This window comes from Marmota marmota, unplaced genomic scaffold (assembly GCF_001458135.2).
Source record: "Marmota marmota marmota unplaced genomic scaffold, marMar, whole genome shotgun sequence".
Lineage (NCBI taxonomy): Eukaryota > Metazoa > Chordata > Mammalia > Rodentia > Sciuridae > Marmota > Marmota marmota.
Genome location: NW_026000077.1, coordinates 5,972,879 through 5,999,593, shown reverse-complemented (window position 1 = coordinate 5,999,593; position 26,715 = coordinate 5,972,879). Strand labels below are relative to the sequence as shown.

Genomic DNA, 26,715 nt, shown 5'->3' with positions numbered 1-26,715 from the left:
GTGTGAGGAGGTCTGTGAGTTCAAACTATTTTCTTATTACTACACTTACTTTCCCTTTTCAGTCTCATTCAGTTTCAGTGACATTTTCTGGAGGCTGCTTAACCTGTAATGTAGGCAATAAATTAAATGCTGAAACAGATAAGAGAATCTAGCAGAAATTAAAGAGATTTATAAAAATTAAGAATATAGTTCTTTTCCTTAAACACAGCTTTTTTCATGATAAAGTTTTCATTACATAGTAGGTTTTTTATTGTTTTTAATACTGTAGAGACAAGTAAGATATATTCCTATCTTATGGGAATATATTAGAATGGAAGCAGACATTGTAAAAAGTAAGTAACTCTTGTATTGACAAGCAGAGAAATTTGGGGAATACAAAAAAGGATGTAGTTATTTCTGCAAAGCTACGAGGGACAGGCCTGTACTCCTTACCCCACCTCCCACCACCCCTGGTTTCTTTCTCAGCATACATATTTGATTGATAGAGTCTAGACTTCTGTTGGGTTGCTTGTCTCATTCTGTCTTATTACACAATTGTCTTTGTAATATGTATCTCATATATTCGTCATTAAACTCTCTGAAGCCAAGAGTCTTTTTTCATCTCAAGCCTCAAAAATAGTTGCGTAATAGTCATGTCTGTTATTTCATTCAGCAAAGATTGAGTCCCTTCTTGTATCCATGAGTTCCACATTTTCAGGTTCAACCAACCACAGATAGAAAATGTTCAAGGAAAAAAAAGTTAAAATAACAATACAACAATAAAAAGTAATACAATAAAAAGTATACAATATAATAAAAAGTAAGACAAATAAAAATACAGTACAGCAACTACTTACATAGCATTTACATTGTATTATAAGTAATTTAGAGATAATTTAAAGTATACAAGAGGTTATTTATAGGATATATGCACATACTACACTATGTTATACGAGGGTCTTTAGCATCCACCACATTCAGCTGTTGAAGTAGGCCCTTGATACCCAAGAATGATTATATACTTTGAACTAGGACCTTTGGTACCCATAAAATATTTAATAAATATAGATATATTTTTCTCTTTAGGCTTATGGAGATGATTTAATCATAAACCAACTAGAAAATGGTAGAATTATTCTTTTTTTAAAAAAAACTCTATGCTTTTATTCTCTCCCTCTCATGTTTTTTGATATCATGATTGCCATGTTTTGATATTGTGTATCCCTTAACAGATTAATGTAGCTGCTAGTAATTTTGTTCTTTAACCTTTATATTAAAGATATAAGACATTATATTAAGCAAAATAAGCCAGGCAAAGAAAGATACATACCACATGATCTCACTTATATGTCAATCTAAAAACGTTGTACCCATAAAAGCAGAGAGTAAAAGGGTAGTTACCAGGGGCTGAGGGTGGGGAGTGGAGCTGGGGAGAAATGTTGATCAAAAGTTACAAAATTTCTCTGAGGCAAGAAGAATGAGTTCAAGAGATCTATTGTACTATATAGTGACTATTACTAAGAGCCATGCATTATATACTTGAAAATGGTTGAGAGTAGAATTTTACGTGTTCTTGTCATGCACAAAAAAATGAATAACAAGTATGTGAGGCAGTAGATATGCTAATTATCTTGTTTTCATCATTCTACAATGCACACATATATCAAAACATAATATTGTACACCATAAATATGTACAATTTTTATCAATTAAAGAATATGGGCTGGGGATGTGGCTAAAGCGGTAATGCTCGCCTGGCGTGCGCAAGGCGCTGGGTTCAATCCTCTGCACCACATAAAAATAAAAAATAAAGATGTTGTGTCCACCGAAAACTAAAAAATAAATATTAAAAAAATTCTCTCTCTCTCTTTAAAAAAAAAAGAATATAAAGTTTTTGAAAAGGAGAAAGAATAGTGGAATTGAAGACTTAATGTGTGTAACCTAGGAAATTAATATGAAAATATGGAATAGTTCATATGAATTAGGGAGAATTACATAAACATAGGTCTTTTCTTGACTTTCAAATTATATATTTTTTGAGTTATATTTTAAACCAAAATTTAAAATTATTGTTTTTGACTTCAATTTCCATAGATTGGCAAGTCACTAAATTTAAGAAGGCAGTCAGTAGAACTAATGCAATACAAAGTGTGTTTTTCAAAAATAATATAAAACTAGCAGGCATAATTACTTATTAATTATAATCTATATGTAATAGTCTTCCTGTTAACTATCCATAATTGTGTGATTGTAGTTTATAGCTGAAAGGTGTATCACATAAGCAACATTTTTTTCAGATGAGGAAATTGAGATCTGTAGAGGTAAAAGGACTTCAGTAACACTACACTAAAGCAATAGGATTAAAATTAAGGTCTCCTCTCTCCCAGTTGAGCTCTTTTTGTTTGTTATTGGATATTGCCATCTGTGACCCAGACATTTCAAAATTGTTTTGATACATTTTGGTACCTTGAAAGCTACAGTTTGGAGGGGATGGGGAACTGAGCTTTCTAGAAATCTAGAGACCCAAATTCAACTTCAAATTTAACTGCAACATGAACTGGCCACAACTCTAAGACTGACTTGACCATTAACCTTTTGCAAGTCTTCTCCCTCTGAGACCTTTACTGTTTCTTCTAGCTTTAAAATCCTCCAGGCCAAAACCAAATGTGATCCATATGATCTTGTATCCATACAATTAGTTTGATTAACCAATCATTAAATAAGCCTTGACTTCCCTACACAAAACTACCTGGCTCTCTTGTCGTCCCACATTACATGTGTAGCACTTGCCTGTTTTTCTCAAAAATGAACTCCTCAGGGCAGGGATCCTATTATCTCTTAACTATAATATTCTCAGTAAAGTAAACACTCATAAAACTTTATTGAATGAGTGAACATCAGTTTTAGAGATCTGGCATTGTTTCAGGCTTTCTCTATTTGAATTTTTGTAGTAAAGGAAAATAATAGTATTTTTAAACAGTGTTAGTTCAGGTTCTTGATAGCTTAGCCATTTATCCGTGTAGTCTTTATTTGATCATAAGTATTCTTTCAGTTGTGTAGTCTGAACACCTTGTTTTCTCTCTAACTCACAATTAACATACAATTCTGCATGATACAATGGCCTCTTTAACTCCTTCCTCATTTTAATAAAACATTAATTTGGGGGATCAGGGAAATATAGTAAAAACTGGTCCCATTTGCAAATCAATTTGCAAAAATTTATTTTAATCATTTTCTCTTTTATTTGTGTAGTTATAATCGCTGGTTATGTCAAGCAAGATCTGAGGATCTGTCTGATATTGCTTCTTTGAAAGCCTTATACCAAACAGGTAAGCGTAGTTACTTATATGATGACTTATTCTTTTCATGAATTAGGAATCCTACCCAGCTTGCTATTTGAGAGTTGATTTTTCTCTATTTCTTTAGTGCTAATGCAGATAGTCTATGGCCTTTATCTAGATCTTAAAAATAATGTACCAACCTATAACATTTTCAACTTATGGTCCTATATTGCCAACTTTATTTCTTCCTATTGTCCTTTTTCTTTAAAAAAAAAAATGCTTTTATAAGTATCTTATACATACTTGCTATTACAAAATTCAGACCTTACATAAATATATAATGACAACAGCAAAATCTTCCAGATTTCCTTTCTTTCTTAATTATATTTCTTTTTCTGACAGTACTCATTAATTTTCAGATTTGATCACTGTTTAGTTTTTCCTAGATCACTGATGTTGTTTAAAGTTGTGGTAAGCTTGAACAAAATGTTATTTATAAAAATATCATAGACTATCCCTGATTTAAAATTTTTAAGAGGTCTTATCTTAAAAGTCAGTGCAGTGATCAAAACCACATAAAGCTAAAGAAGGAAAGAAAGAGAAAAAATGTTGTTTTGTTTACAGTAAGAGAAATCTAAAGATGAAATTTGAGAAACTCAGATTTCTTGGTTGTCATTCTTTTAAATATGTGTGGAATATTTTTTATGTAGTCAGAGCCAGGACAATAATGAAGTTTCTGGGTGCTGATTACATTGTCTGTTTCTAGGTGTGGATAACTGTGGTCGAACAGTGATGGTGGTAGTCGGAAGAAACATTCCTGTAACATTGATTGATATGGACAAGGTAAGCCGTAAAAGAGGTTCTCGTTCATAAATAGTGTTGATTTTTAAAAGAAGTAGGATATGAATTGGGAATCAAGGCTAAAAACATGGTGAAGCTGAACTGTGTATCAGGGAAGCAGCCCTGGTTCTGTGAGTGAGCTGTATTAAAGTACTGGAAAACTGAAATATGATCTCCAAAAGCATGACTGCTCTGTTTTGGATATAACTGGCAAGTGTTTGGTTGGACCATTCTGTATTGTAATGGTAAAATCAAATTTAGACTCTTTTGAAAAAAGAAAATTAATACTTGGCTGTCTAAAAGAGAATAAAACAAAAACAGTTTACCCAAGGTAGCATAATTTCATAATCCATTCATTGGAGGTCAAGGAACAGAAACAGATGATTCCTAAAAGAAAAAATAGCTGACAACTGATAAATAAAAATAAGATAACTCAAACTGATTAGTAGTCCAAAAGAAGTGAGTCAAAATATCTTTTGTCCTTTTCAAAATTAGTCAAAACTTGTAAATAATAATGTCATTAAAGATGAATCAACACATAAAAGTGATCACACCTATTGACCCAGTAATTCCATTTATGAGAAATTGTACTAGGAAAATAATTTAAAGTACGGAAGTAAGTGTAAGCCCTAAAATTGCCGAAAGTGGAATATTCAGGTAAGGTATGATTAAATGTATGAGATAAATATATAGATTTTCTTAGAACATCAGTTTTATTAGAAACTACAAAGGAGAAAAATAACTTTAACTGATCAATAAGTATTAACCACACAAAAATTATATACCTAAAAATACAAAATTATATATAATTGTAAAATAAAATTCACTTTTGCAAAAGCTAATAAGTATTTCAGCTAAGCCCTCAAATTCTTCATCACTGGTGTTTGAAGGGAGAAAAAAATGTGAAAGTATTGAACCTGGAATATTATTCAAAGGTCCATTTATAGCAAAAAGTTATAAATTTGAATTTAAATTATAATTAATTATCTAATGGATTATTGTGACACATTCAGAAATGGAATATTCTATAACTCTCAAACTCTGAATGGTCATAGAGGGGAGTACACTAGAGAAAGGTTTACAACATAATATCAGTAGGAGAGAGTGTGCAGTAAATTGTATCTAAACTGATATTGAGTTTTTGTTTTTGTTTCTTTGGTTTTTTTTAAGCATTAAGGTAAAAACTGGAAGTAAATATCTCAAAATGGATTTTGCTGTTTGGGAGAGAATTTATCTTATAGATTTTTTCATCATACCTTTTTATAATGACAAAAAAGCTAAAGATGGGGAATTTGAAAGCAAAGAGAGGTATCCTAATAGTGCTGGTTTGGGAGTAAAAAGTGGACAGAAAGAATACAAAGAGGAAGTCTAGTAAGAGGAGAAGTAGAACTTTAAAAATATATACACACACAGAGAAAAGGCCCAACTGCTGAAAACTACATTATTTAATTTCTATTTACAACTATTTGTTTTGTGTACTTATTAAAGAGTATGACACACATTCTTGAAAATAATGTGACTAATACCAATTAAAATTTAAATCCCTCTGTTTGATTTTGGTGTGTACTTGCATGGTAGCCTGGATATTATATAAATTTCATATACATAATAGATACATTGTGAGGTCCAAACCAGGCAACAACTAGAAAGATACTGTATTTTCTTAATGCCCATCTCTGTCGGCTCTGATAGCAGTTGGATCCTATTCCATGTTAAAGCCAAGGTCTCATCTGAGGAGGAATTGGAAACCAGCCTGTTCTATGGTAATCCTTTTGGTTGTTACCTCTTACCTTCCTCCTTATAATTGTTTACAGTTAAACCACTGTGTCATACCAGCCCTGCTCATATTGGGTCTCTGTTTTTGTTTTTAGTGTTTTCTTACATTTCTTGTAGTGGAATACCTTTCTCTTTTCAAACTGCGTCAAACAAAATTTTAGTCTTTTTGAGCACTAGAAATGCTACCCAACCTCTTGCTACCTACCATCGAAACTTGTTCCAATTTTCTCATTTAGATCAGCATTAAAAATGCTAAGAAATTAGCCCTTAAAGTGAGTCACATAAAGCACTAATTATATTCTTTTATAGTAATCCTTTGGTTACATCAGAGCCATGAGTCTATATCTGAGTAGAGACTACAAGGAATTTGATCAAATCCAGGCAGAAAGTTCAAGAATTGTTAAAAGTATAGAAATTCTACTTCTAAAGATTCTGATATCTTTATTCAAAAGAGAAGAAACCTGGTAGTTGACTCAAAAATTCTTTCCAGGGGTTGGGGTTGTGGCTCAGTGGTAGAGTGCTTGCCTAGCACATGTGAGGCACTGTGTCCATCTACAACTAAAAGAGAATTTAAAAAATAAAAATAAATTTTTTTCAACATATGAAAAGTTATTTCACAAGACATAGACTGTTTATTCTCTTCTATTGGGGGATTGTACCATAGCTTTTGTAAGAATTACTAAATTCTGGGATGATTCATTTTCCTGAAGATATTTTTAAAGAAAATTGATGCTCATCACCCTGGCCTGTTCATCTGCAATGACTGGGGCATAGATTAGTCTTTGGGTTTTTCCCTCTCTCGGCCTCTGTAAATAGACTACTGTGCAAAATGATCATTACTCCTCCTTTTTCTTCCAGGCTCTCTTATATTTTATCCATGTAATGGATCACATTGCTGTGAAAGAATATGTGCTAGTATATTTTCACACACTGACCAGCGAATACAATCACCTGGACTCTGACTTCCTGAAGAAACTCTACGATGTTGTTGATGTCAAGTTAGTTATTTTTGTAAATTATAAAGGGAGATGTAGTTTCTTTATTTTCTAGTTTGAAGCAATAGCAAACATTCTAATGTATTCTATGAAAGGGTATTTCATTTGAAATATTTTTATCATATAAATTAGTTATAGGCCCTCTTTAACAGATTTATTTTGCATTAATTGATTAAATGAATTAAATAAATTAATTAGATTTATATGTATTATTTTCCCACTTTTAAATACCTTAAAGAGGATTGGGCCAATCTTTGTGTAAGTAATAAAAACTTACTGTTTATTTTTATTGTGTATCATACTTACCAATATATACTTATGTAAACATTATTTGATTTGATCTAATGATCCATGAGATTGTTAGGAGAAATGCTTTCTGCATTTGAAAGATAGGAGAATATTGACATTCTGAAAGGTGAAGTGTGCTGTCCAAGGACTCACAATAGTAAATGCAGAGTTTGGACTTAACTACCTACTAACTTGGAGCTGGAAAATTTATTTATGTTAAACCATATTACCCATGAAATGACAATTGAAAATTTAATGGAAAATATATATCACCCCTCTACAGCAAGATCAAATGTAATGTTTTAAACTTTTCTCATTAATGTATTTCCAAATAAAAATGGCACTTTACGCTCCTAGTAACTATTTTGTTATTTTTAGCATCACAGTGTCTTCATGGATTATATTTTACAATTAGGGTACAAAGAAGGAAAATTACCATAAATTTATAGCTGTTTTGCTCCTCCCATTAAATCTCAGATTAATTAACAATATTAATGTTTTCATTATCTAATAAATTCAGTCTTAACCTGCTCTGAATGTGAGGGGTGTGTGTGTGCGCATATATGTATATAAATGGAAACTTAATGCTGCTCTCTTTGTCCTTCTGCCACTAACCAGCTCTTTAACTTGGAATAGGCCTCAGATATAAAAGGAACAGTTTATACTATTTCTCTGAAGTTCTTACCAATAGCCTCATGTGACTCAATAATAATTGTTGAACTATTGGGAAAAAAATCTCACGCACACCTTTTAGAAAAGCTAGATGAAATAGTGGATAAGTATGATTCTGGAGCAGTATGGCCAGGGCTTATTTCCTGGCTTTACCATTGGATGGCTGCATGACTTTAAGAGGGTTAAAACAGGCAATAATAGTACTCATCTCACAGAATTATTACAAGTATTAAGAAAGAAAGCCATTATACTATATGTGGGATATCGTAAACTCCGTTGAAATATGACCATGGAAACTTCTAGTTTCTAATTTTTGCTGTAATTTTAAGTGGTTTTAATGTTATTTAATTCTTATATCTGATTCCAAGTGATTCTATCACTATATAAAAAACAACACATGATAAATGTGTTAAACATAAGTTTATTTAATTTTGTGTTTACCTTTAGGTGGTAGGGTCTCTCTCACAGCCCACAGAAACTTGGTGTTTTCTGTAAAACAGACATTTTAAGTGATGAAATATTCTCAGAATTTCACCTAAAATTCAATACACAGAGTTGCTTCTAAAATATTTTTAACCTCCCTGAATATATTTATATATATAAGAGTTAATTTCTGTAATAGTGACTAGTTTTAGGAATGACTTATATTGACCCTTTTGTTTGTTTGTTTTGGTTAGATACAAGAGGAATTTGAAGGCTGTTTATTTTGTTCATCCAACATTTCGTTCAAAGGTATGGTATTTTTCTTTTTGGGCTAACTTCTAAATGCACTGCATGCTCTGAATATTAAGGTAAAAAGTTTCAGCATTTTACTTATTGCTGCCACCTTTGTAACTGCTAATTGTTTGTTTGCCCTTCCTTTTTAATTGATCCCAAGTTGTGGTCCTAATGTTTTGGTTGTGTGTGATGTTAGTATCTTTTGGAGCAACCTTTTAAGCCTTTAACTTCTCAACCTGTGCCTCTTGTTGCTCTTTGTTCATCTGGACTTTGCTCATGCCGTCAATATGGAATATACTTACTCCTCTGCTTATGGCTGACTTCTGCTTTCCTTAAGATCTTGGTTCAATAGTTATTGTCTACACAGAGCCTGCCTTGATTAATCCTATAGGTAATAAATACTCCTGCATCATATCCCTTAAAGTCCCATAGTCTTCTATCATTGTTATGCTTTTGTTCTGACTATTTAATTCTCTGCCTTATGTTAGCTTGCAAGATCCATGTGTCCTAGAATATAGCTGTCTTGCTCACAGTTTTATTCCTAGTATCTGATCTGACGCCTTAACTTCATCAAGACATTTAGTCCCTTGGTCCTTTTACTTTTTCTGAAAATGCCATCCTTCTTGCTTTTTATTCTTCCCTATCTATCCTAAAACACCTTGCATCACTTCAGACTCTGTTATCAATGCCTAAACTAACCTGTGACCTCTTACTCTTTTGTCACACCTGCTCATGAAACCTCAGCTTGACCTAATCCATTGCTCTGCTTTCTTTACTTCTCCGCCTGAGTTGAAGAACACTGGTGGAGAAATCACACAGCATGAGGAGTTGCAGTCTTGACAGACTCAGAGTTGCTTTCACTGGTAGAGGTATTTTGATGTTTCACTGGACAGAATATTTCATCTCCTCAAGTCCTGTCCTACCAGCTTTTCTGTATTCCCAACAGGTAGCTTTCCCTCATTCTCAATCAAGAAATGGAAACCATCATAGATAACTTTCTGCCTTCTTCCTCCCAACTCAAACTCACCTGCCATCTGTTTCTATCATTGCCTCCCTTTTCCCTTTCACCAAAAAAAAAAAAATGTGCTCCTTCTTAACAATGGATACTGCTGTGCTGTGTGCTCTGGCTCCCATAGTAATAACTGTAGCTGGTTTTTTTGAGCACTTACTATCTGCCAGTTCTTTCCATGCATTATCTTGTTTAAGCCGTACAATGTTTCTAGAAAATAGAGAGTGGTAGAATTCCCATTTTACACAAAAGGGAATTAATATTTATATTACGAGATTCCCACAAGGCCCACAAGGTGACCAACAATGAGTAGTAGCAAATACTGGCTGAATTTGAATCTAGGCATTTTAATCTAAGAGTATACACTCTTTTGTTGTTGTTGATGTTGTACTCAATCACTGAGCCGCATCCCCAGCCCTATTTTGTATTTTTTTAGAGACAGGTTCATGCTGAGTTGCTTAGCGCCTCACTGTTGCTGAGGCTGGCTTTGAACTTCCAATCCCACTGCCTCAGCATCCCAGAGCCGCTGGGATTACAGGCATGTGCCACTGTGCCCAGCCTCTACACTCTTAACTACAGAGTGTTTGTTTCCATTTCTTTGGAAATATCTCTTCAGCAATTAGTGTCTTTCTCCTCTTTCACTTTGCCAGATCTAAATCACCAACTCTTAAACATGCCACAGCATCTGTTAGTCTGTTCCCCTTGACAGCCAGAACTTATTAGTTAATCTATGATTTGTAGTCACCATCTCCATTTTTCATACACTTTAAATTACTCTGATCTGTTCTGATCCCATTGTGCCAGCTAAAGCTGTTCACACAAAAATCACTGATAATCAGTGTTACTATATCCAGTAAATGCTTTTCTGTCTTTATGTTACCTGCTTTCCCTACAGCCTTAAATGGCTGATCACTTCTTCTATGAAACAGTTTATCTTGGCTTCTTTGAAACTTACCTCACCTGGTTCTCCCCGCTTCTAGCTGCTCCTTCTCAGTCACTTTTGTGGACCTTCTTTCTCTACTCATCCTTTGAACACTAATGTTCCCAAGACGTCTGCCCTCACCTTTCATTCTGTATCTTTTTGTCATCTCTGTGTTTTCAGAAACCCTTCAAATTATATGCAATCCCCAATTACATGATGAGGAATCCTAATGTTTAGAAACATGGTTTGAGATGACCTGAGTTCTAATCCTTGCTCTACCAACCACCAGTTTATCATCTTAGGCACATAGTGTAATCTTTCTGTGTTTTACTTTCATCCTGTATGAAATGGAGGTAATAATAGGGTCATAGGTCATTGGGAAAATGAAGTGAGTTATTACATGTAAAATGCTTTGAACATTACTTAGCATATCATGTTCCCTCAATAAAGTTAGCTGTTATCATCATTTCTAGGCTCTAGATCTGTGCATTGAACTGCTCATTAGGTGCCTTCATCTAGGCCTTCATGTAGGTATCACATGAGGGAACATGATATGCTAAGTAATGTTCAAAGTAGCAATTTTTTAAGTCCCTAAGCATCTTAGTGAGTCACTGTCTCAAAATAAAAAAGGATTGGGGATTTTTCTCAGTGGTTAAGTGCCCCTAGGTTCAATCCTCAGCACACAAATAAAATGTATATATTAGCAACTGATGATCAAATTGAAATTTAAAAAACATATCATTTATATGAGGATAAAATATTAAGTAAGTACATAGAGATAAATTTGACAATGTAAAAGACTTACATTCTGTATAGTTTTATATGCTATAGAACACCAATGGAGAAACTGCAGACCTAAATAAATGAAAACCTGTACTGTATTTGTGAATTGGAAAACTTAATATTATTATTTCTTGATAAATATGTAAATCTAGTTCCAATCCCAACCAAAATTTAAGTAAGTATATTGGTAGAAATTGACCAATTAACTCTGACATTCATGGGAAAATGCTAGGAATTTAAGGTAGTCAACCATTTGGAAAAGAAACACAAAGTTAGAGAACTAACACTACCTGCTTTGAAAGCTTATTCTGTAGCTACAGTACATGAGATGGTGATACAATGGCACAAAAATAGACAAATCAATGGAACAGAATAAAGAAAGACCTAACTGTAAAATTTTAAACTTTAAATTGCAGAAGAAATTATAGAAGGAAAATCTTTGTGACCTTGAGTTAGGCAAATATTTCTTAAATATAATACCAAAAACATAATCCATTAAAAAAAAAAAAAGAACCGGGTGTTCGCCCTCTAATAGACACTGTTCGGAGAATAAAAAGACAAGTTGCAGCCTAAGAGAAAAATCAGCGTACACCATATACCTGATAAGGATTGTATCTAAGACATAAAGAAGTCTCACAACCAGTAATTAGGAAGACAATGTGGAGAAAAAGGAACACATACATTGTTGGTAAGGCTGTAAATTGGTGCAAACACTATGGAAATCAATATGGAGGTTCCTCAAAAATCTAGGAATGGGACCACTATACGACCCAACTGTATTACTCCTTGGTATTTATCCTAAAGAATTAAAGCCATTATACTAGAGTAATACATGCATACCCATGTTTAAAACAGCATAATTTACAATAGTCAAACTATGGAATCAGGCTAGGTGTCTATCAACAGATTAACTGGTAATTTGCAGGAAAATGGGTAGAACTTGAAAATATTATGTTAAGTGAGAGCTTGGAAGGTCAAGGGTCATATGTTCTCTCTCATTTGTGGAAGCTAGAGAAGAAAAAAAAAGGTAGGGAGTGGTTCATGAAAATCAAAGGAAGATCACAGTAGAATAGAGGAAAGAGAGAAGGGGAGATAAAGGGGAAATACTGGGGAATGATTGGCCAAATTGTATTGTTATATTGCGTGCTTGTATGAATATATAACAGCAAATCCCACCATTATTTACAACTATATTGCCCCAATAAAAATATGGAAAAAAATGAAACTTAAAAAAAATAATTAGGAAAAAACTCAGTTTAGAAATAGGCAAAGATTGTATAAATACTTTACCAAATATGGTATTCATATAGGCACATAAGCACATGTTCAACCTAATTAGTCATTAAGAAATACAAATTAAACTCCATTGAGGTATCATTACACTCCTATTATTACACTCTCACAGTGCTGATCAAAATTTAAAATGCTATAGGTACTTTGGCAAACAACTTGGAAGTCTGTTTAAAGAACTAAAACATCGTCTACTATGTGATACAGCCATCCCACTTCTAGGCATTTACCCAAGCCAAGTGAAAACATTCATATAAGAACTGACTATACACAAATACTTAACAACATCTTCATTTGTGATAGTGAAAACTATAACAACTCAAATACCCTTCCTTCACTGGGAGAATTTATAACCAAAGTCTGGTATATCTATACACTAGAATAGTACTCAGCAATAAAAACCACAAACTTGATATGTACAACAACATAGATGAATCTCAGAAATGTGTTAGTAAAAGAAGCCAGACCAAAATGGAGTACATACTGTATGGTTCCATATATTTGGGAATGATGGATATGTTCATTTTATTAGTCATAATAATGGTTTCATGGGAGTGGGGGTTTGTATGTGTTTGTCAAAACTTAAATTGTACATTGCAGTGGTATCTCAGTAAAACTACAATAAAATGCCACTACACTGCCACCAGAATGGCTAAAATTAGGGGTTGACAATACCAAACATTGCCAGTGTCTTGGAGCAGCTGGAATTCCCTGTATCACAAGTGGAAGTGAGAAATTTGTGCAACCACTGCGCAGAAAACTATGGCAGTTTCTTATGAACAAATCATATACCCAGTCTATCCCCTGGCAATTTCAGTGCTAGGTACATGCCCAGGTGAAGTGCAAACCTATACCCACAAAAAACTTCTACAGCAGTGTTTATAGCAGCTTTTTTATAATACCCAAAGTCTAGAAACAACTTTAGTGTTTGTCAATAGGATCATGAATAATTAAACTCTGGTATAGTCTTGTAATGGAAAATTACTTAGCAATAAAAAAACATTTACTACTGATAACACACAACAGTATGGATGAATCTTATATAAACTTAAAGAAATGTTACGTAACAGTCAAGCTGTGTGATTCCATTCATGCTTTGAGGTTCTAAAGCAGACAAAACTAATCTGTGATAGAAAAAAAAATCATGGGTTTACTTCTAGGGTATGGAGAATGAAGAAAAGGGCCATGATGGAACTTTCTGGGGTGAGGACAATGTTTTTGACCTTAATAGTAGTTTTGTTTATAGAGTCTTGTATATCTGCTTGACAGCAAAAGTACACTTTTCATTTCATTGACTGAAAATTTATAGCAAAGAAACTTAACAATATTAAACTGTAATTAAAGACATAAGTACTGTATTTGGGGAAAGTTTGCTGATATCTGCAGTTTGTACTTGGAAATATAGCAGAAAAATAAGATGAATTGATAGATGGATATAGGGATAGATAAATAATTTTGGGAAATGGAGAAAATGAGAGAATAAGACCCATGTGTAATAAGACCCACCATTATTTTATAGTAACTCAAAGCTACAAATGGAGTGTTTGCAATTAGGAAATGAAATTAATAGATAATAAAACCATCAAATCACACTATTATGATTTCCATATAGTTCAGATCTTTTCTAGGCCACTCCACCCTAAGAGGTATTAAATTGACAGCTTGTATAAATCACTCCCCTTTTTCTTCTTTGTAGTTTACTAATAGAATTTAAACCCACCATTGATTCTGGCCTTAGCAGATTATCTGAGGACACACATGTGTACTGTCTTTTCATAGCTTATATTGATTGTTTTGTGATCCTGCATTTTTGGTTTTGCATTTTTGAATAGTTGAGTGAAAGAATCCATAGAACTCACAAAATATATCAATAATCCTTTCCCAAATTTTAAATTTTCTTGACTTTTAAAGTAGTAGATACTAAGTAGTGAAAGTTTACTTAAATTAATGTCTGTTAGTTTACATTATAAACATACTGAAAATTTAAAGTTAAGCTATATAAAACTCAAAAACTAAAAAAAAAGGTAAAGACAATGCTATTGGGTCTCCCTGAAAACTTTTAACTGACTTTCCACTTATATTTTTGAGAAATTTTCTCCTACCAATACCTGGAGTATGTAAAAGATGTAATGGGAGAAAATGTCAGGGAGAATTGTTCCTCTTTCAAAAACTGTATTCCTAAGAGCAGTGTCTGTTCTTCCCCAACCCAATCTCTCTCTCTCTTCCACCACCACCACACCACCATATCAGTATAGTGTTGTTGTTGTTGTTTTTTAAATATGTAAGAGTCCTCTTAAAGAATTGTATTACTTGAGGGAGACCTTAAAAATCACTATGTGGAACTTCTTCATTTTATAGATGGAGAAACTAAGCCCAGACTAAAGTGTAATTTACTCTTGTTGTAAAATGAAGGAATATTATAGCATTCCTAAATAGTAAGGCCAGAGACTCCTATAAATCTATTCTTTGATTCAAAAAACACTAAATTCCTTTGATGTTGTGTATTAGTTCTTACGAGTATATAGGAATATGACATTGAATAAGGCAGTCCCCATATTGGGAAGCTTACAGTCTATTTAGAGATTAGCTAATACAATACACAGTGTTCATTACACAGTAATATGAGTAAAAACAGCTTTGTCAGGACACTTAGAATGAAGATTCCTTGCCAGCTTTGGATAGAGGGTGGTCAAAGAAAGCTTCCTCATGGAGACAAATTTTGTTATGAATTCTCAAGGACAATTAGCCAGGCATAGAATTGAAGGAAAAAGTATCAAGGGCTAAATGAAAAGCATGTAAAAATATCCCAAGGTAAGAAATCATGACACAGAAATTCCCTGCATAGCTTCTTAGCTCCATATTTTAGATCTTTTCCAAGTAGCAGAGGTATTTGCATATAGTAGGTATTCACATGTTTCCTTTGGACCATTCATCACATGTAGCAAGCTTTGCCTTAGGTAGTTAAGATTAGATTGTTAGTTATTAATGATCTAGCTGCTCTATTAGAATCTTAGCTCTCTTTAAAGGAAAAGACATGTGAGTTATCCTGTCACATACAACCCCAGGTCAGTTCTTAGGACACACCTGTGGATGTTTATCTCCTTGCACAACAGTACCTCCTAACACATCCTTGAGGTTTCTTCCCTGTTCTACCCCTATGATCTTTGATTTTCTTGCTCTTTCTAGAATCTCAAAACTCGCAATAGTGTCTTCTGTGATGAATTATGGAGCTCCTAATCTGGAATTTTCAAATCATCTAATCTGAAAAAAAAAAAAATATAGCAATAAAGTATATAATAGATGTGTTAAAACAAACTGATTTTGTCATGTTATTCAGTGACTTGTTAAACTCACTGTTCTGGTGAAGCCAAATACTTCCTTTAGCACCTGCCCATTGCCTCCCTTCAAATAAACTTGGTAAAATGGGAGGGGAGAGAGTACAGAGGATACTGCTAGTATTTGAAGCCCTTTATCAATCATTGATGGTATATCTAATGTAGAAAAGTGACCCAGGCCATAGACACCACTGTAAAATAGACCTTATCTTCATTCATTCTTTAACAAATACTTGTGAACTCATGGCTCTTTCTGTACCTCATAAAACTATCCTTCTAGGATCGTCTGCTAGGTACCAGGGAGATTATAGAAATGATTATAGCCGAAGGAAAATCCCTTTGGATTGGTAAGGGAGAAATAATGGTAGGATGAGATTTGTACTGATTCGGAAGTTCGAATAGGATTCTGATAGCAATAACTAGGTTTAGTGTTTTCTCTGTTATTCTATGCCTCTTCTTACAAGTAAGTATGAAGACATATGTCATGTCAGGGGCCTAGGATATGTAAAAGCTTTGGGAACAACCACTGAAGAATATATAGAGTGCCAAAAAGAAATTAACCAAATGATTGGCATCCGTGGTAAGCACCCAAAGTGACATGTATTTATAATGTACCCAGTTTCTACCTATTCACGGTATGTTTTTCCAGTACCCTGAAAGTTCATATGCATGTTACCAACTTCTTAATAAAATGGGGGTAGCAACTATATCACCTACCTCATAGTACTGTTAGTAAATGTGAGCTAATTTATGATTGCTGATTTAAATAGGTAACCAAGAGTAGGTGTTAAGTTCTAGCTATCATGTACCTTAATTCAATCCTTGCTAGGAGAAGTCTCCCCCCACACCCCGCTTTATTTTTCCTTTTTGGGGAGCATATGTAGACTAATATATTGTACAGTGAAATGAACAAAGTGGCTCTGCTTCTCTAGGTGATTCACTTTAATTTACTTCAAGAAAGAGACCACATGTCAAGTGTCAACCAAAAATATATTTGTCCTAAAATATTGGCAAAAGTTTCCTTTTCAGTCTCATTTGGAGATATAAAAGGGGTTTTTGAGATTTGGAGATATTAACCATTTTCAGAGTACCAGAGCACCAGTGATTGCAAATAATGCAGTGGATTTCACAGCCACCCACAGAAGAAGCATACTACACACACAGGAGTGTATATACATATAATGAAACAAAAAATTATGGAAATAAAACTTATCCTTACTTCAGTCCATAGTAATTGTTATTCTACTTTCTTCTGTTTCTGGTGTTGTTCATAATCTTTTAAAGTGATTGCATATCACACTGATGAATTACAAACTGCACTTTGGAAAATGCCAGTTACTAGAAGATTTTTGAAATATAGTTTTTATCTAGTATAAATTTTCAAAATCATGTTTTATGGGTTTTATGGCTATTAGCTTAAAATATTTTTCTCTTCTGTTAATCAGGTATCAACATGGTTTTTCACCACCTTTTCTGTCTCAGGACTGAAGGATAAAATCCACCATGTGGACAGCCTACACCAGCTATTTTCTGCCATATCACCGGAACAAATTGACTTTCCTCCCTTTGTCCTTGAATATGATGCCAGGGTAAGTACCTCTCAATCTCACTCTTTGTGTAGTATAGTAAATATCTATACAGCTGTTTCTGTGATCACAACATTCTACCATTAGAAGATACTGATGTAGCATAGTGTGTTTTAATAAGCTTGATAATATTACTAATATTCTTTTCCTACAATAATTTGAGGAAAAGTCTTTGTCCTAAGAGGGTTTTTTTCCAGATAAACATTTCAATGTGAGATTTTTCTGCTCTGAGTTTGAAGCACCCCTTGGTACTTTTGTCAGTTTTCTACCACATTTGAGACAAGTACCTCTGCCTAATTTTCTTTAGATTGAATGACTTTTCAGCTATATAACCAGTCAGAATTAGTTTTCTCCACTTTCAGCAATAATATAATCAGCCTATCTTAATAGCCTTTACCCTTGCTAAAACTTTTATTTTCCTACACTTGGTGTAATGTTTTTAAGACCATCAACCAATTATATTGCCATTATTTATAGGTACATTTATAGATCTGTTACTCAACCACTAAAGGACTACTCTTGAATTTCACCAAAATTCTATTCCATTGTATTAATTCACAAGATCACCTCAGTAATTCAAAAAAAAAAAAAGTAACATGCTTGGCCAGAAGCTCAGCAAGCTCATCGTTTAACTATTGCTGATTACATGTCTTTATACATGAACCAAAGAATGTATTTGATAGTTATATTAAGTTTGAAATGAATTATTCTCCCCTAATTATTGTGTAACATGCATATAGTCAAATAAAAATCCTGTAACACATTTTCTATCCAACATTTCTCTAACTTCAGCTGTGATTTCTGTTCCCCTTATGTGAAGAGCAGAGTGTTTAATATGTTCTAATAGTTAATAAAATTTCATGTTTGGCTGTTGCAAAGAGAGGATTTGTAATTGGAACAGCTGGATCATAAATACAAAGATTGTTGAATATATGGTAGGAAAAAAAAAAACTATCACTTTTTATTTACTGCGGATTGTTGGAGTAAAAAGTGGCCTTATTGTTATGCTTTGAACTGCACTCAGTGTTCTTAATCACAATAAATATGAAGGCACCAAGGAACATTTTAATACCAACAAGTTGGAATGACAATTCAAAGCTAGTGTCTGTATTTATAATTTATTTTCTGGGGTAAAAATATATAAGTTGAGTAATTGGTTAGAAAACCTTAAGGACTGTTTATTTAAGGCCTAAGCATTTTCTTTATTCTTAAGGGTCTGTAAAGTAAGCTTTTATTAAATATTAGTTAATTGTGCTGCTATGAACATCGATGTAGCAGTATCCCTGTAGTACGCTCTTTTAAGGTCTTCAGGGAAAAGTCCAAGAAGNATTTGGGGTAAAATTGGGAGTTCATAACCAACTTGAATCTAATGTATGAAATATGATATGTCAAGAGCTTTATAATGTTTTGAACAACCAATAAAAAAAAATAAAAAAAATAAAAGAAAAAAAAAATATTACTTAAAACTCCACCACACTCAGATTTGGTGTTTTTCTGGTTTGTTTTGGATGCTTGTTGAGCTTTCTTGTTATTTTTTGGTATATGTAATACAGATATAATATAATTAATTAAAATTAAATATAATAACCTCCAAACTATTAATTGACTTATTAGGTCATATGTATATTGAAGCCAGAGAGATGCATAAAATGGGGAAGAAGCCAAACAGGGCATCAGGAGATGATGAGGAAAGGGCAGGCAGATCACTAGATCCTGGAACTTTACACATTATGTTGCAGGTCTTGGCTTAGTCAGTGGAGAGTGTTCTGCAAAGAAAAACTGCTGTTGCATTCCTGTTTAGAAACATAAGTACAGAAACAGTAGAGAGAATGAATCGAGAGGGAGATAGGCAACGAGATTTGAGTCTATTAGTGAAGCCAGAGGAAAAATAAAACTAGAGTAAAGGCAGTGATAGTGACTGTGGTAAGATGCACTTGATACTGAAGCCACTTCAGAAGAGGAATTAGTCAGTAATTTTATAAATATAGTCAGAGGAGATTCAAATATTTTAGAAATATTTAGAAATAGACACTAGGAAATAAAATCTGCAGGATTTGGTAAGTAAGTAGTCACTACAGATGAAGCAGAAAGTAAATGCTTTAGGAGACTTGATGTGTGGTGCTGCCATTACCCCAGAGAATCAATATGAAGGAAAAGCACTGGGAGACTGGGTGGAAGGGACAGGTAGTATGTTACTCTATAACACATTAGGTTTGATGTGCCCTGTGGGACATAGAGATGAGATACCAGAAGGGGGTTGGATGTTGACTTGTAAGGAAACGTGTTCCTTTAGTGCATGGGAAGAATTAAAAATAGGACTGAAGAAAAGAAACAAGTATGGAGTCAATTTATTTTATTACCATGTTCAATTGTGCCTTGCACTTAGTAGGTTTATTATTGGGTGAAGCAGTGAAGTCATGGTGGATGTAGGTTTAGAAAAATCCCCTGTCTGGGATTTTTATGACTTTGAAGAGTGACATAAATTCTATAGGATTGAAAGAGACCTTTCAAGGTATTTAAAAGATAATTTTTATCTAGGTAAAAATTATACTGAAGCCACTTCAGAAAAGGGGCTAGTCAGTAATTTTATAAATATAGTCAGAGAGTATACAATCTTACCTGGCAACAATTTTTTAAAAATTTCTATGATTATTTCCAGAAATAGAAAAAATATTTGATTGTTTCACAGTCCCTTGTGAGATTAATGTGAGTCCTAATTTGTGGCCTTACATATAAAGTTGACCTTCTTAATTTACGGCAGTTCAACATGGATATGAGAAACCTAAGGAAGTATGGGGGTATAATAGGATGGAGAAGTTTTAAAGTCAATCAGTAAACTATTTCTTTTCAGATGAACTTCAGAAAAGATTTCTCTCTTCAGGGAATGTTTCTTTGTCATAGCTTCCATGTATATTGAAGAATCAGGATTGGCTACTGACAGATCCTGATAGGAAGTGCTAAAATGAAAAAGGTTTTATTTCAAGTTTCTAGATATGTAGCTAGTCCTAGGGTGTTTCTATCTAAGCCATTTTTTTAATATCTTGGCATATTTATAATCAGAAATAAGTTTCCTTACTTGTTTTCCTGGTTATAGCACCAGTGTCAACTCCTATTCCATAATTATAACGTAAATATACTATGAAGCAATCTATTTTCATTTTACTTCTCATTGTTCATTTCTAATTATTGTTATACATTAATGCCAAACATTTTGTTTATGTTTTATTGAAAATAAGTTCATTGTCAAAGAAATACTTTTCTTAAAAATAAGAAACTTTCTTAAAAATGAGAAAACTTAAGTCTCATTAAATCTCATCTAGGATCCTCCTACCATAAAATTAACTTGTCTTGGCTTTTATTAAGATAAAATCAGCCAAAGTATGGGCCAGACATTTTCTCCTTACTCTGATTTGTTGCTTTCTACATTTGACATTAAAGTTATGGCATTTAATTCTCCATTTTGAGCTGGAAATAAATTCCTTTAGAACTATAATTGTTATAAGCTTTGCCACTTGGGTATGTCGTGAAGAAGACTCACTTCTACCCAGAGTTATAGTTATTACATTCCTCAGAGATAATTTTGTTATTGTTTCATAACTATATTAAGATTTGGGACACAGTGAGACAACACATTCTAACAGAAAAGAATCTGCATGTTATATTCAAGTAGATTTGGGTTTAGATCCAGGCTTTGCTGGATACTGGCAGGTGACTAGGTGAATTATGTGATATGTGTGATCATTTTCCTCTTGTGTGAAATGAGGATGTTGCCTACTGCATGGAATTATATGGGGATTTAAAATGATAGTGAAAAACCATGTCTCACATATGGAATATTCAATAAGTGGCATTGTCAAAGCATATTATCATTTTATTGCTTCTATTTATTTTACATGAACTCTGACTCACTGCCCTGAAACTACTCTAACAGCTGAGAGCTTCTCAGTGCCAGACATGTACTAGACATTTTACACACCCTACCTTGTTGACTATACATTCCTTTCTTTCACATTTGAAATTGGTCTTGTTACTTATTGTTCTTGTCTGTTTTTCTTTCCACAGGAAAATGGGCCTTACTACACATCTTACCCCCCATCACCAGATTTGTGACCTGCCATCTTCTAGTGCTTCTTGATTCCAAGGATGCCACTTCTTCCACAAATCACTACCTATTAAAGTGATGTTCATTTTTGCTGTACAGATCCAGAGAGCCTTTTGTCCCCACCTCTCTGGTATTTTTTTATTGACTATATTTTCTGGCACATAAGCAATCTAAAAATGGTAGGCCATTCTGAACTGCACACATTTTAAATTTGTATATTTGTATCAAATGGAAATGTTCATTTTTAGAGTGTTGATAATAGGAATTGGGGAGCAACCTTTGAGTATCTTCAGTTTCCTGAAGGACACTGGATTCTCCATTGCATAAGCCACCAACAATGTTCATGTCTTCTCTCAAACATTGCACGCTTCCTTTGTGTATTTAAATATTTCTTGAAATATATATAACCAATGTATGCTGACTGGATGCATTGTCTGCTTTAGATCCTGCTGATAATACCATTATATTTTATACAGATAACCTAGTTGTAAGAAAATTATCTGGGACCAAAAATGTAGAAATATGTCTAATGAAAAACATAAACATCAGTAGCAAAATGTAGGACTTGCAAATTGACTACATAAGTTGAGACTAGGATTTAAGATCATACAATTTAGTAAGATTGCCACTGTTTTAACAGTGTAGAGAAACAAGAAGACTATATCTTCAGTCTTCTTCTGACAATCGAGGATGATTTGATCTTATTCAATAAGCGTGCACCTGCTAGCAGTCTTACGAGCATATCCCAAGACTTCATCACTCATCCCTCAGGAGCGTGCTGTCTTCCAGAGTCATGAAGGATTTTGTTTGGCTCAGTGTCTCTTGAGTTGCACTTTATTTGTGCCTTAACTTATTAGTAAAAGGATATGCTACCTCCCTCACCTAGGTATGAAAAAGGTAGTATTTAGAAAGAACTTGGAGACTTTGGATGAAAAATGTCTGAGGGAGTTTGTGTGATGGGGTGCCTTCAGCTAGTTTTTAAATGGGAATAAATATACTTGAGTGAATGTTACAAGGCACTCTTGTCTTCATCACCTTTGGAATGATATTTTTTTCATGGGGGGCAAGAAAAGTTAGTGCAGCCCTGATGAGCACCTTCCTGCTTTTTCCAGAATTTCCTCTGGCCTTCTCCTTCCCCAGTGCTGCACTTTAATTGGAGACATCTGTTAGCCATTGTAAGGATTTCTTCTTGAATTAAGGTCAAACCATTTTCATTTCCATCTGGGTGTCTTCATACTCCTTTTGATTCCTACACCCACCCACCTCATCTCCCTCGCCCCATTTGTATGTATATTTGCAGTTCAGAGAAGACAAAGTAGAACCCATCTGTTCCAATGTGTTCAGAATCAGTGCTTCTAAACATTCCATTCCCCTGTGCCCAAACTTACTTCAGTGGAGATAACAGAAACACACTTCATTATGATATGAAAATCCCCTATATTTGTGTTATTCCAATCCTGTGTTTTCCCATGTAAACAACAAGGGGCTTCACATTTCTTGGATAAACAATCTTTTGCATGTACTGGACACATTTGCTTTGTGTCAGACATCAAATCTACTTGTTCCTCATATATACTTTATGTTAAGGACTTCCTAGAATGTTCCCTAGGTCATTAGCTCCAAAAAGGCAGTCAGAATTCTGATGTTAAGCTTCCTCTCCAACAGTATTCTTTTAACCCCTTGAGCCTTAAAATCTGGAATTCTTACTTTATATTCCGTAGTCAACTATTGGATATATCTGAAGTATCCTTTTCACTGGAAGCAGCTATAAAAAATGCCAACTTTTCTTTCTTAAAACTGTACTTACCTACCTCAACTGGCCTAGATGATTGTTGCTATAAATAGTACAGATTGCAGCTAATTTGCCATTTGAAAGGAAGCAAATTTATATATACAATTTGTTGTAGGCAGTAATTCTGAAAGAACTTTCCTTTGCTTTATTTATACCAGTGTATTAGTGTTTAGCAACGCAAGATTCTCTGCTGAGATTCTAGTGTAGTTGATATATTAAACTATAAAGGGACTACATGTATCAACAGTATTTCATAATTTAATGATTATGACTAAAGAAACATAAGGGCCACCTCTGCTCAGTGGAATTATGGTCTCATGGGACCAAGTTCATTCTTTTATAGTTGTCGAAAGTGTTATAACACTTATATATAATGAAATTGTTTCCTATAGGGTAAACACAGTGACCTTGATACTGAAATGATTAACATTTTGTGTGTGTGTGTGTGTGTGTGTGTGTATGCTTTTGTCAAAAAGTTGGATAGCCTGGACTACACATGTCATTTTCAAGGACATCTTCGAGGAAAAAGGGGTGACTGAGTGGAGATGACCACTAGCATCTGAGGTTAATCCAAACTACCACCAAAAGCTTAGTTCAATTATGCTTTGGTCATGCCAAAAGCTAGTTGAATTGCTGAAGACACAACTTACAAAATACTAATTTATTAATTATAAGGCATAATACAATTTTTGAAACAAGTATATTTCTTGCATCAGTATATATTTGAGTTCTTAATTCACCCACATCCAAGTTTCTGGATCTGAAAATGATCTCTTGAGCATAGTCCTTATCAGACTCTTATGGGCAAGTGATTCTGATTTTAAAGACTTTCTTTCCTTTAATACATAACTTATTTTATTGATACTTTATTACATTTCCTTTTTCAAAGGAATCCATAGTGTTTTGAGAGTAATCAACAGGTATTTATAGAGTATTTTTGGTGGAAAAAGTGGATATAGATTCTTTTTTTTTTTTTTAATGGTGCTGGGGATCAAACCCAGAGCTTCAAGCATGACAGACAAGTGCTGTGTGCTTTACCACTGAGTTATTCCCCCCCTTCTGCATATAGATTTTTTAAATCAAATTTCAGAAGTCTTAAAGGAATAAGATAGATAGATAGATAGATAGATAGATAGATAGATAGATAGATAGATTTAATCACTCTAGTATAAAAACATAAACTGTTTCTTCCTGTTTTTTTTTTTCATTTGCTTAGATATTGTTTAATGAATTTGAACTATAGGTAACAGTTTAGTCTTTACCTTTCGACAGTTAATAGAAGAGTAATAAAATGTAGTATTCAGCATGAGGTAAAAATCACATAGTGTTCCCCTAATACATTGTCTGTGTTTATATGTTTACAGAATAGAAATTGCTTAATATATGAATAGAAATTACAATTTGAAATACAGGGTACAGAAGAAGAATATAGTTCTAGGAACAGTGGATTAATTATATTAAAGACGTAAAGCACTATAAGATAACCTCTAAATGCCTCTAAAATTGAAGTGGGTCAGGTAAGCTTCCTATTGGAATTCTCTTAATTTGTCATCATCATAACCAATAGGTAATAGAGTGTTTTAGTTGCACACACTAATGCAGCCTCATAGCTTATGACTAACTCTTGGTTTGTGATTACCTGAGATCTCCTTCAGGAGAAAAGAGATCCTACTTTGTCTTTGTCACTTTGGGTGAATACCATAAACTGGGTGGCTTAAACAACAGACATGTACTTGGAGGTTAGGAAATCTTAGGGTCAGAGTACCATTCAATTTAGCTCCCAAGGAGGGCCCTCTTCCTGGTTTGCAGATAGTCTCCTTCCTGTACCTTTATGTGGCAGAGAAAGAGATCATCACTTGCCTATCTCTTCTTTTAAAGATACTAATTCCATTTATGAGGGCTTTGCCCCATGACATACCAAAGGCCCTACTTCCAGATCCATCACTGGGAATTAGAGCTTCAACAGATGAATGGGACAATGGGGCAGGGCACAAATATTCAAGCCACAACACACCTAGAGTCTGGATCATATTATAAACCCAGAGATGATAAAGATCACTTAGTAGGCCTGAACATAGATATTTACATATGCACACACATACATATACATGAGCTGCTTTGCTTTACAGTCTTTGAATATGACATCTGTAGTCAATATGTGAAGATATAGAGCAATAAATAAAACAGTTCAAGCTTTGATTCTTACCAAACTAACTCCTAAACATTATCAAGATTAGTTTAGACATTAGTGGCTCTCATGAAAAGTATTTTCTACATTAGCAAGACTAGCATCTTTGAATCTTTTAAGTCCAACTTGTTTTAAATGTATAGGGCCACTGGATTCAGGAACAAAATCATAGTATTCTTTAGGTGAATTTCACTAACAAAATCATAACTGCTGAATATAATATTTTGTCAAACAGTAAAGCTAATATTTTGTATACACAATCACACTTTTTATAATATATTTTGTTAATGTAAGCACATAGTTATAAGCTGAGCCACGACTCTGTTAGACCAGATATCATATGTGCTAAAACATTTAAGAGCTTAACATATATCAATTATTTGAATTGCTGTTGGTTAAAGGAAACCTAAATATGTCCTAATTGTCAGGATCCTAAAATTTGTTTATTCAAAATCCAGAAAGCTTTTATGAATACTTTATATTTAAAAAGAAATTTTGTCTAAATAGATTTGAAATTAGATCCCTTTCAAAGAGAGCTCCACTGTATGCAAATAAAGCCTATAAAGAGCCAATAGTGGGGCTGGGGATGTGGCTCAAGCTGTAGCGCACTCACCTGGCATGCGTGCAGCCTGTGTTCGATCCTCAGCACCACATACAAACAAAGATGTTGTGCCCGCCGAAAACTAAAAAATAAAAAGATTTAAAAAAAAAAAAAAGAGCCAATAGTGAAAATACTATTTATTCTGAAACCAAGGAAGGACATTCTGTTTGGGCTATTTACACTAGACCTTTCTCTAATCACCAAAGTTAACCTAAAGAGTTGTACAGAACACACTGAATTTTATTGTCAACATTCTCCATAGAAATCTACACTAGTGCTCCTTAAAACTTCAATGTGCAGATATTAAGTCAGCTTAGGGGGATTGTTAAGTTGCAGATTCTCTGTTTCTAATAAGCTCTCAGGTAAAATTGATACTCCCCAGCCCACACTTAGAGTAAAAGCCTTTAACTTCCATATTATTTTCCCCATTTCAGAGAAAGGAGACAGAACTATCATTTTAATACCTTCTGTAGGCCAGGCACTTTCACACTCATTTCTTTGAGTACTCCTGCAAGTCCTGAGAGTGAGGTAGTAATGGAAGTTAAAGTGACCTGCTGAA

The 26,715-nt window shown here is 33.8% G+C and overlaps 1 protein-coding gene across 3 annotated transcripts in view; it reads left to right on the top strand.

The window, feature by feature from the left end:
• Gdap2 (ganglioside induced differentiation associated protein 2) overlaps positions 1–21,996 on the top strand; it is a 53,935-nt gene extending 31,939 nt beyond the window's left edge. For 2 of the 3 annotated variants that reach the window (XM_015502236.2, XM_048814584.1), the window contains exons 9-14: positions 3,232–3,308; positions 4,027–4,103; positions 6,735–6,874; positions 8,509–8,563; positions 17,333–17,476; positions 21,536–21,996. In XM_015502236.2, the coding sequence (XP_015357722.1) occupies positions 3,232–3,308; positions 4,027–4,103; positions 6,735–6,874; positions 8,509–8,563; positions 17,333–17,476; positions 21,536–21,583 (541 nt within the window). In that variant the 3' untranslated portion in view covers positions 21,584–21,996. Of the gene's footprint in view, positions 1–3,231; positions 3,309–4,026; positions 4,104–6,734; positions 6,875–8,508; positions 8,564–17,332; positions 18,234–21,535 lie in introns of those variants that run through there. The other variant, XM_015502235.2, reaches the window with a different exon arrangement.
• The last annotated feature ends 4,719 nt before the right edge of the window (positions 21,997–26,715 follow it).